General features: G+C 46.3%; 1 protein-coding gene across 1 annotated transcript; it reads right to left on the bottom strand.

Moving 5' to 3' along the window:
• Window positions 1-1,824: 1,824 nt before the first annotated feature.
• Window positions 1,825-11,893, bottom strand: Paox (polyamine oxidase (exo-N4-amino)). Its single transcript, XM_005402069.2, has 7 exons — window positions 11,693-11,893; window positions 10,604-11,090; window positions 9,693-9,892; window positions 7,661-7,913; window positions 4,679-4,791; window positions 3,365-3,522; window positions 1,825-2,214 (listed from the first exon to the last, which is right to left on the bottom strand). Exons 1-7 carry the CDS (start codon window positions 11,871-11,873, stop codon window positions 2,071-2,073), a joined length of 1,536 nt encoding a protein of 511 aa, XP_005402126.1. The 5' UTR covers window positions 11,874-11,893; the 3' UTR covers window positions 1,825-2,070.

Here is an 11,893-nt window from a genome sequence, read left to right as displayed (position 1 = left end):
GGAAGGGCAATTTTTTTTTTTTTTTTTTTGGTCTTTTTGAGATAGGGTCTTGCTATGCAGTTCAGGCTGGCCTTGAGCTCACTTTGTAGCCCAGGCTGGCCTCCAACTCACAAAGATCCTCCCGCCTCAGGCTCCCAAGTGCTGGGATTACAGGTGTGTGCCACCACACCTGGTTGAAAGGGCAATTTGAACCTGGCCCTGAAGAATGAGAAGAAAGGAGACCGGCAGAGTTGGGCTGGATTGTTGGGCCAACTGTGAGCCTAGCAGTTTTGAAGATACATGTGTCTGGCTGAAAGTAGCCACTGGAGGCCTTTCCTTCCAGCATGAGGAACCAGAGCCCAGAGCCTGGGCCCAGCTGGGGCAAGAAACAAGACTGTCCTGCAGAGGCTCCCTACACAAGCCCTCCAGCAGCCCCACAGAGTGTAGGGTAGGGTGCAGGCCTCTCTGGGGTCCCTCACCTCTCTTTGGAGTGCCACCCTCCAGCTGCACCCACTTCCCCTCCATTCTCAGCACTCAAAGAGAAACATTCAAACTCTCAAGGCAGTGTGGCACTGGTCAGTCATCTAAGGCTAAATGTTCTGTCTCTTTTGCTATGAAAATATTATAGGAAGCTAAGTTAGAAATTAATAGGCAGTCAGACAGAGACAGCCCCTTGACAGAGTAGGGCAGAAGATAAGTATACATCAAAATTGTGGCTGGGAATGGGGGTTGGCATCTGAAGAAGGCCAGGCCCCAAGATGAAGACACAATGGCCAGTTCTGCATGCCTCCCTGAGATAAAAAGCAATTTGAGATTATACTGTAATTCATAATACGCAGTCCAGTAAGTCCAGATAAGCACCAGACATCTAGGTGAGTGACCAGAACATCCAGACCCATCCTCCCATCCCTTTCTTTGCCTTTCAAAATAAACAAATCCCTTTGTTCTGTTTATGTTAGAAGTATAGGTAGGCTAAAGTTAATGACTGGCATATACCCTTGCTACACGCCTTGCTTACCTACTGGATCAATATTACCTAGATGACTATACTTGTAATCCATCAGATGATTGTAGTTGGACCCATGTTGTACCCACATTGTGACTCTGCTGTATAAATTACCCCTGACAAAGGGCCTCAGTGACCACCCCATTCAGGACAACCCTTGGAAATCCAGAAGCTACTCTTTTCTCCTGATTTCCAATAAAACTCTAACTTCCTCCTTTGGATCTGAAATTCATTCCTCAATGTTGCAGGGATGAAGTTCATTCCTCACTTGACATCTAACAGGCAGGAGTTATATTTCTTCTGTATCGGTAACAACAACAACAAAAAAAGAACATAGTCTATTCCCTAGGTCTACTGTTAAGATGCACAGAGAATACCGAGCGGACCCATGTAACACTGTCCAGTTCCCCAGTAGGCTCCCCATGCCCACCTCAGTACCATCCAGTTCCCCAGGCCCACCCTGCTGGGCCTGCTCAGCCCGCTTCCCCGGGATCTTTCTCCAGAACATCTAGGGCCCCGGGTCAGGACAAGGTGCCCCAGACATCACTCATCTCAATTCTTCCAGTCAGCACCTAACACAGTGTCTGTCAATGAGCAACGGGAGGTTTATAGTCCACACTGTGGTCATGGAGCTGAGCAGTGAGAACCAGGGGTGGCACCTCATGACGCCAATAATAAGAGACAGCTACAGGACTCAGCCCAGGGAACCCAGATGGATGAGCTATGTGCTGTGGGCACAAGAAACAGAAACATAGGGCCCCAGCCTGGTGTGGGCAAGATGAAGACAAAGGCAATAGATGTTGCTGCCCTGTGGCACAAGGATAACTTTGACTAGAAGGTGTTGTTAACTGCTTTATATGCAAAGCATCACCATTAACAGCAGTATCCCATTCCTGTCACACTCAGCCCAACCTCAGTCCTAGCCAGACTCCAGCGATAGATGTGAGAAATGAGATGACCCAGTTACCCAAAACAGACTTATCAGTGAAATCCCAAAATCTCAAGTCAGACTGAAAATTATCTGTCAGAGAAGAGGAGTATCCCAGCCTTTCATACAGGAGGAGCAGAGCCAGTGGGAGCCCAGCTCAGAGCCTGGGCCAGGACTGCTGCATCTTCAGGTCCCACAGACCCATGAGGCGGTCAGCCTCCCTCCAGCCAGACAGCAGGGCCCCGTGCGTTGTGGAGTAAAATGTCCGATGAGTGGCTTCCCCTGCAAACAGTACCTGGAGCTGCAGAAAAGCGGCAGGGTTAGAACAAGAATGTAATTGAGATAGCTATCAAGAAACATGCGGAAAATAAAGCCCCACATGCTCCCATCCACAAATGGGTGGGAAGACAGTACTGCCTTTGATCGTGCAGGCATGACACAGAAACAGACATTGGGCCACTGCGTTGTGAATGATCTCACCAGAATTACTGAATCACCCCTGGGAAGGTCAGAGAGACTTGAGAGCCAGGGTAGGCAGAGGAGTAAAGAAAGCTAGGCCTTATGCACCATGGCAGAAGTCAATCAGTAATGCTTAAAAATGAAAATTCAAGATAGATATGACTAATAAGTAAGCTGAAAAGAGAGATCATATGACAACTAGCAAACTGAACACTGAATACTGAGTAACACTGAGGAGGAGTTCTTAATTTTTGAGTACAGCGGTAAGATAGTTACGTATTTTCTAAGTGTCCTTATCTTTTAGAGGTACATACCAAAATATATGCTCATTAACAATAAGGGAGGGCAGTAGGAGGAGCCTACTGTGACAGGGTAGGCACCCACAACTTTCACCTATTTTGTACACAGTTGATCTTTTCCATAATAAAGCTTTTTAAAGTGGTACCATACGCTTGTACTTTAAAGAGATGGTATATTTAGACATCAGCATTGGCTATGAAGCTGGACTGTGACTTGGTGGTAGAGCAACTGTCTAACATGTATCAGGCCTGGATTCTACCCCCAGCACAGTAATAAAGGAGAAAAAGTAGAAGCACAGTCTGGGAAGAACACAGATGCCTCCACCAGCTACAATACTTTTGTTTCATTTTATTTTGTTAGCCAGCATTATAGAATCCTATCTCTTTACATTAAATGTATGTAAAATTCTGATACAGATAATACACTTTTTTTTTTTTTGGTACTAGAAATCAAACTCAGGACCTTGTGCTTGCCAGGCAGGCACTTGTGCTGCTGAGCTATATCCCCAGCCCAATAATACACTCTTAAATCATTCTTAATTTTGAAAAGAAAATGGCTTCTGAGTCTGAGAGGACCCATTCCCCCCCCTCCCCCTAAGACGCCAGCACCTCTCAGTCTCAGCAGTAGGGTTTCTACAGAGGGACCCCAGGGCTCCACATCCAGGGCTCCACCCCCACTGCCTGTCATTATACCTGGGGGCCAGTGCCATCTGCAGGGAGGGGCTGGGCCAGTAGGTCCATGTCATCTCCAGTGCTGCCCACGGCCACATAGCTGTAGGAACCCCGAGTATAGGGGGTGCTATGCCAGCAAGACCTCAGCACACTCTTGGGTGCAGGTAGTTGTGGGTTTCCTGAAACAGAGATATGGCACATTAACCAAAGGTCTCACCCATGTGTTGTCAATCAGTTTTTCATTTTAAAAACTGAGCAGTTTAGCCAGATGTGATAGCATATGCCTGTAATCCCAGCACTCGGGAGACTGAACCGGGAGGATCACTGGGATTACAGACATATGCTGAGTTCAAGGCCAACCTGGGCTACATAGTGAGTTCAAGGCCAGCCTCGACTGCATAGCAAGAACCTGCCTAAAAAAAAAGACTCAGCTGTTTAAAATAAAAGACAAGCGCCAGGAAGCAAAGCAAGCCACCAAGTGTATATTTAAGAGGCTATTTCTGCCTTAGCTGCTCTACTATGCAGTGCAAGGAACAAGCAGACACTATTATAGTTTAGACCTAAAATGTCCCCTAGAAATCTCATGCTTTCAGAGGTGCGGTTTTCAGAAAGAGATTGGACCATGAAGGCTCTAACTTGAGCAGTGGATTAATCCATTGATAAGATCACAATTTGATGGCACTGACAGGTGATAGAAACTTAAGTGACATGACCTAAGTGAAGGGAGTGAATCATGGACATATGACTTTGTGGACCCTATCTCATCCCTTTACCTTTCTGTCCAGCTCTTTCCCTCTCTATTTCTTGACTCCCAAGAGGTGAGCAGCCTTCCTCCACCTGTCTGCAGTAACGGTTTGCATTGTCCCAGACCTAAAAGCAATGGAATAAGCCAACCTTGGACTGAACCCTTTGAAACTGTAACCAAAATTAAGTCTTTCTTCCCTTACTTTATGCAGGCATTTTGTCACAGTGACCAAAAACTGACTGACACAGACGACAATAGGCAACAGCACTGAGCCCAGCACTTAATTAACTCAAGTGACCCCTGACTGCCTGCACAGCTTTTCTAAGCCTCACTTCTTCATATGAAAGAATCTGGTTAAGGATAACTTCATTTATTTTGTGACACATTTTAAAGAAAATGAGTAGAAAGTTATTTTTAAAGTCATTATACTTCGTTGGCAATAAAAACTGTTACTGACTACGCTAATATGAGGAAAGGTTGTCTGGAGATGTACATCAGAGTTCAGTTCTTCTTTGTTCTAAAAAGTTTGTTTCCTGTTTAGAGATCAGCCAATAGTGACATTGCTGTGATTTCCTGTAATAAGTAAGTACCTGTCACTCTCCGGAGCACTTGGGTTAAAGACTGAAGTACTTCTTCATCGGACAGTGTCTCCATGAACTCAGACTCCAGCCCAGCAATGAATCCACAGAGCACGTGCACAGACCTGCGTGGAAAGAAGGACCACTGAGATGAGCTACAGTTAGCTCAGCTCTGCCATCTCTCTCAAAGACCCAACCAAGGCCTTTCGCCATTCCCAGACAGAGTGGTGCCTTGAGCTTGCCCAGGGCAGTTATTCTCAGTGTGTCAGGCTCTTTTCACAACACTAACATAGCACTTGCACCTTCTATTACATCACCATTTGCACCAATGAGCAAGAACAGAGGTAGGTAAATTTTCCCTCACAGATCAGAGGCAGAGACACAAACTGCAGTAGCAGGGTCATGTTCTTTACCATCACGCATGTGATTTAAAAAAAAAAAAAAAAAAGCTGGGTTGGGCATGGTGGTGCACACCTATAATCCTAGCACTCAGGAGGCTGAGGCAGGAGTACAGCCACAAGTTCGAGGCCAGCCAGGGCTACACAGTAAGTTCAAGGTCAGCCTGAACTACATAGTAAGACCCTGTCTCAAAAAACATAAATAAATAAATAAATAAATAAATAGCCAGCCAGCTTCCCTTGAGAAGGCCCATGATAAAGCTGTAAAAGTTACTGGTTTTATTAAATATTCACCCTTAAGTACCCTTTTTAATAATCTGTGTGAAGAAATCGGAAATAGGCATTTCTGCTGCACATGGTAATGACGATTTCTGAGGCTAACTGAACCATAAGCTACCTCATGGACACCATTTATGCCCGAAGAACACCTGACAGACAAGCTGTACCATTTAGATATTTTCTAAATGAGCAATGTGTTTCTCACAGAAGAACAACTGGCAAACATTATTTATTGATGACAATGAAATTTAAGCTCTTAAGCAAAACCTTGAATTTTACAAAATCTGTATCTCCTACCAACAGTATAACAGCTTCCCAAAACTGAAAGACTTTTCTGAGATCAGTGGTGATATTAGTAAGTTTAACTTTTGGTACTATATAACAAAATATGTCACCATATGGAAGACTGCACAAAACAGTATATTCTAAATGACAGAAATTGGGATAGGCAAAAGATCCATTCAAAGTACCAGACAAGCAAACACTTCAGTAGAACAAAGTACAAAGCTCATCCCTACAGCCATAGACTCCACATCTGGCCAACCTCTAAGAATACCAGGGCTACACAGTAAGTTCAAGGTCAGCCTGTAGGTCTTGGGTTTGGTGTTGTCCCACAGAATATCCACAACCATCAAAAAAACTATTTTAATATTACTGTCTTCTTCCAACTGTATATCTGTGTTGATCCTAACTTTTCATCTTTCCGCCAAAATAAAATACCACAATAGGAAAAATGTAGAAACAACTCTGAGAATCTCTCATCTTCTATGTGGCCAGATAGCAAAGAGATTTGGAGAAAAGACAAAACTCTTGTTACCCTTATTAAATTTGTCTGAGATAATATAGTTATCTTTCATTTTATTTATGCTAACATGCAATAATGTATTACTGTCATTTTAAATTAGAAATATTTTTAAGTTGCTGTTTTAATTTCTCCTGTAAACATATAGACATACTCCACATGAACCAAAAGCTCTTTGAGATCCTAAGCTTTTATTTATTTATTTATTTATTTATTTTGCAGTGCTGGGAGTTGAACTCAGGATCTTGTACATACTAGGCAAGCGTTGTACCATTGAGCCACACCCAGCCCTATCCTAAACTTTTTTTTTTTTTTTTTGTCTTTTTGAGACAAGTTCTCAGTATGCAGTTCAGGCTGACCTTGAGCTCACTTTGTAGCCCAGGCTGGTCTCAAACTTGCAAGGATCTTCCTGCCTCAGCCTACTGAGTGCTGGGATTACAGCCACCATGCCAGCTTATCCTAAACATTTCAAGGAGATTCTGAATCACAAAACTGGGAACCACTGCCCTCCCATAGACAGCATCCTGGTAAGTTGCTCAGGGTTCCCAGGGTTTCTGTCCCTAAATACATCCTATGCTACAGGACTCAGGCTTCAGAGGCAGGGCTGGAATAGGTGGCTGGGTCCACTGGCCACTCGTTTCAGTGCCCACTGCAACCCTGGCCCATTTCCAAACTCCTGAAGAGTTGATTTTCTCTTCATTGAAATGGGACAAACAGCTCACTTCCTCCCAGGTTTGGTGGGGGTAGGGTCTGCTGAGGTCACAGCCTCCTGTTCCCCGACCCTTAGTCTGCCTTTCAGGCTAAGAATATAGTCCTTCTCCTTCCACATCTCTGAACAGAATGTGGAACCTCTATGCCATCTGATCAAAGTACACTGGGGGTGTTCTGATCTTGCCAGAAAAATCTGTCCTTTGTCCATATATCATGATGTCATTTCCTGAATTAGCTCCCAGGACCCTAGTCCTGGTCCATATATGCTGTTTTGTAGGCCAGCTGGGCTATTCAGCTGAGCCCTTCACCCATGGGTCTTTGATTCTATTACTTAGGATCTTTTCCTCAGTTTTTGTATTCCATTTGAATGTCGCCGTCCCTGGTAGTCAAATCCATGTTTCAAATTTTTTCTTTATCTACAAGCCATCACTTTCTATAGAATTCCAATAAGCACTTTCTCATGGATTCCTTTAAGTCTACCAGCACATTCTAGGACACTAAAGACACTAACGACCTGCATACAATTAGCCTTCACCTGTCCCTCCAGGGTACTAGGCCCAGGATCTTGTGGGCCTGTGTAGTGAAAGACACCTGCTAAGGCTCCCAGGAGGAATAAATGAGTTAACAGAGGCAATGTTCCCTGCATACAAAGTCCACATGAAGTGGATGCTGAGCCCAGAGCAATTAGCTATGAAGGTCTCAAAAATGCCTGGCAGTGAACCACACACAGCTAAATCCTCATGCAATCTAAGACTTTGTAAATTGGCCCTGAGGCTTCCTCAGAGTCTTTGGACATATACATACTTGGAAAAAGGTAGGACCAAAAACCCAATGAGCTTCTTAAACCAGGTGTCCTGCAGCCCAGAGGTAGTGTCCTGCAGTGGCGACGTGTCCTCCCACACCACCCGAATGAACTGGCAGTCTGGCTCCCAGAAGGGTTCTTCAAACTCTAGGAAGACTTTGTTGTTGGTCCCAAAGCCTATTTTCCTGATTGCTTCCACCTTCTCAGCAGGCAGCGGCGGTTCAAAGAAGGTGTCCTGATGTTCTTTCAGAAAACCTGGAATTCAGATTCAGATGTGCCTTACACCACATTAATCTTCAACTAGAATCCACAGCAACCAGATCCCATGATTCTACTTAGACAAATGAGAGAAAGAGGCTTCTAGGCATGCCATGTGTTCATTCAGAACTGGAGGATACAGACACAAGGTTGGCCAGCAGGGCTCAAGGGCAACTAGCACCACACTAGAGGGACACAACAGGCCCATTCTCCACGACTAATCACACAGGGACAGTTAGGTTGACCCTGTACAGACTGGTCTGCAGGAACAGTTTAGAGCCTCTGCCTCTCCACTCTGTAGGTCACATGGCTCAAGATCTGTCTTGAGAAGTGGTCAAATACACAGGCTGCATTCAGAAGATGTATATATATATGATATATATATGATATATTTATTGTATATTTTTTTTCCTTTGTAGTGCTTAGAATGTAGGACCTCAATGTGCCAGACAAACACTCTACCCTGAACCACATCCCTAGCACACTAAAAACTTACATAAAGATTACTCTGCATGACAAAAAAATAAAGCCAGGCATGGTGGTGCCTGCCTGTAATTTCAGCACTCAGGAGGTTGAGGCAGGGGACTGCTGCGAGTTCCACACTAGTATGGATTATATAGCAGGACCTCGTCCCCCAAAAAACCAAAAAATAAATACATAAATAATTTAAGCCAGGTGTGGTGGTACACAACTATAATCCCAGCACTTGAGGCAAGAGAGTTACAGCTGGAATCAGCCTGGGCAACTCAGTGAAATCCTATCTCACAATAAAAATAAAAAAGGGCTGGGGATGCAGGTCAGTGGTACAGCATCCCTGGATTTGATCACCAGTACTGCAATAAATTAAGCCCAAAGGCAGACAATAAGATGAAAACAATGAAGTCAAACAAGGGGTTAAAACATTTGCAATCTGAGATAAAAGCCAATTTTGGAAAGGTACCTGCAAAGGTCAGTAATAAAAGGAAGAAAAACCTAACAGCAAAGTCATCAAGAGGCAGTAAGACAGGAAAAGGGCTCATGGGAACACATACAGGGTTCCTCTGTTCAGATATTTGACCAACAACTGCCACGACTAGACTCTATCCTTCAGACACAAGAGTTTTGACACAAGAGCTTTCAAATGCAAGTACAAGCACAATGTAAAATAGGCAAAGTGAGAACCACAAACCTCTGCTAATATTCACTAAATAATGACATCTACTTAAAAGAAAATGCTATGTGGTTTAAGAACAGATATAAGCCCAGAACTGCTCTTTGTGAACATAATGACCTAATGGTCATAACTATCCCCACCTCCCCAGGGATCAGCACTTGATAGGCTCAGTGAACATGAACTAGAAATATGAATGAACAAAGCCACTTTGTGTTCAACAATAAGACCACGTGCTGATTTGGAGACAGTGACAAAAAACAAGGCAGCTGGCAGAAAACAAAAACAAAAACAACAAGGCAGCTTGCAGTGGTGCCACACACCTATATTTTCAGCATTTGGGAGGCTGAGGCAAGAGGATCAAAATTCAAATCCAGCCTGGGTGGGCAACTTGGTGAGACCTGTCTCAAAATAAAAAAAAAAAGTGGTGGGAATGTAGCTCAGTGTGAAAGGCATGGGTTCAATTCCCAGTACTGAAAAACAAAACAAAACAAAAAACACCAAAGCAGACAGGAACTATGTGTAGTAGCGTGATCCATTTGTGCAAACAGCAGTGTGGTAGGGTACCACAAGGGCTCAGGGCTAAGGATTGGAACTGAAAACCTGACCAGAAAAATGAGCTCTACCTAAGGGCACAGTGATGATGACGTGATGGGCTGGGAAGCGGCCACCATCATCGCACTCCACCAACACAGGAAAGGTCTCCCCGGGAAACGCTGCCTCCTGGAAGGACCCATTCCAGTGAATAGTCTTCACAGGCTTGTTAAAAACCATCACGTCCTTTGGCAAGGAGGCCATTATGTTGTTTGTGAGTCCCTGGTAGCCCCTAGAAGAGAAAGAAATTAATGCTTAGAAAGCCAATCCCTGGAAGGGTAGGACAGGCAAAAATCAACCCTCCAAGTTCTCATCTATGTCAAAGGTAGCAAGTATCACTCCGGCCCAAAGAATAGAGAAGGTTCCAGGTGGGAGTGTGCTATAGTTTTCCCCTTAAACCACAGGAATGTTAATACCCTCCTCCTGGCTAATGGGAGGATTGAGTGAGCTAATGAACACCAAGCTGCCAAGGTTATTCATACAAGAATCAGGATTCCCTCCTTACTCACACCAGAATTCTGATTCTGGGGATTTCTGCATCACAAATACCCACCCTGGGGCTGGTATTTGGGAGAATCCAATGGGACAGCCCTGTAGGATCTTGCTTTGCCTGCCAGGGGCAGCACCCTGCCATATGGAAGGGGCCTATCTGAAACCATTCACCTAACACTTGACACATCCAAAGCCTTAGGACATACAGAAAGAAGGGGAAGTCCAAGAAAACTTCCTTCCCCAGTCATTTCCTTAAAAACGACTCTTTTTTGCTTAAGTGAGCAAATTAGGAAATGAGCAACCAATTTCTCTCAGTAAGAAGTGTAAACACCTCCTATCACTCCCCCGCTACCCCTCTTTTGCCTCCCAAAGCCAGAGGTCAGAGCCCAGCCAGTCCCTTGGCCCTGGAGTACACTGAGGGTGCCAGCGCAGGCAGGGCCTGGTCCCATACCCAGAAAAGGTGCAGTCCAGCCCTGGCAGCACAGTGTACTCCCCGAAGGGTGCAAGAGCTACCAGGTCCATGCTATGGGTGCCACTTATGCAGCACTCCATATTGAAGAAGTTGTTCAGGATGGCCAGCTTGAGCTTCTTGGTCTCCTTGTCCTCTGTCCAGTGGGCCACCTGCTGTCCAATCTCCTTCTTGAGGTACTCCCCGACACTGGGCACTGGGGTCTTAGCCACATGCAGGAACTCTCGGGTCTGGTCTATCAGCCCATAAAACAGACTGGCCATCTCTGCCACCAGTTCAGGGCTAACCCTTGTCCCGGAACTGGTACAGCACATGGAGGGCAGGTCTAAATGGCCTCCTGTATCCACCAACTGGTTCTCTTCCGACAACTCCTTCTCCCCCAGGAGCCCGAACGCAGCAGCCAGCTGGAAGACAGGGTTGCCCTGGGAAGGCCCATGGATCCAATGTGCTCCCACCTCCACCACACCACCTGGGGAGGCAAAGAGACACCACCTGGAGGTCCTCTCCCGAGAGAGGTGGGGACCACACTGTTCTTCCCTTCCTAAGTGCGTTTTGGAAACCAGCTGGAAGGCTACGCCAGCCCCAAGGGCCACCAGGTACTGTCCCTGAGAGCCAAGTGGTCCCAAAAGCAGGTTCCCAGACCGGCTTTAAGCACCTGGGAGTAGGATTGTTGTAGGAACAGCTTAGGGGTAAGGACTACCTAAAGGTCCCCAGGTCTTGGAGGGAGGGAGGCACTATTCAGGGGCTTGGGCTCCTTCCAAGCCAGGAATCCAACGAAGTTGGAGCAGCTGAGTTTCGGGGCCCAGTAAACGTGGGCTACGCGAGATGGCTTTCATTCGGCACTGATTGCCTATCTGCCAATCTGAGCCAGGAAGGTGTCTAGCTGGCTAGATTCCGTCTTCCTAGGGCCATTCGCCCCATCACTCTGCAGCTCGGGCCGGGACACACAAGGAACTCCTCTGTGCCGCCACGCAACCTACTGGGCCCCTAGTGAGCCTGGTACGACTTCCCGGCAAAGGCCCTGAGGGGCTTGGGCGCAGCTAGTTGGAGTTAAGGGGTCGGGGCGGTTACCGAAGCCACGCTCCGAGCGGATGCGGCCCCCGGCGCGGGCCGTGGCCTCCACGACGCGCAGGTGCGGGGGGGCAGAGTAATGGCACAGCCTCTGCGCGGCGCCCAGCCCCGCGATGCCGCCGCCCACCACCAGCACCCGCGGGCTGCCTGGGGTCTGTCTACCGCCGCCGCCTGACGCCATAGCCTGCTCCGAGAGAGTCT

This window comes from Chinchilla lanigera, unplaced genomic scaffold, assembly GCF_000276665.1.
Source record: "Chinchilla lanigera isolate Chin_1 unplaced genomic scaffold, ChiLan1.0 scaffold00076, whole genome shotgun sequence".
In the NCBI taxonomy this organism is placed as follows: domain Eukaryota; kingdom Metazoa; phylum Chordata; class Mammalia; order Rodentia; family Chinchillidae; genus Chinchilla; species Chinchilla lanigera.
This window is presented reverse-complemented; position numbering and strand designations above follow the sequence as displayed.

Excerpts from the sequence above, each read along its gene's own strand:
- Paox (XM_005402069.2), bottom strand. The coding sequence starts at position 11,873 with ATGGCGTCAGGCGGCGGCGGTAGACAGACCCCAGGCAGCCCGCGGGTG. Across the intron at positions 11,091-11,692 it reads CCGCTCGGAGCGTGGCTTCG|GTGGTGTGGTGGAGGTGGGA; the intron begins GTAACCGCCCCG and ends TTGCCTCCCCAG. Across the intron at positions 9,893-10,603 it reads CTGGACTGCACCTTTTCTGG|GGGCTACCAGGGACTCACAA; the intron begins GTATGGGACCAG and ends TTTCTCTTCTAG.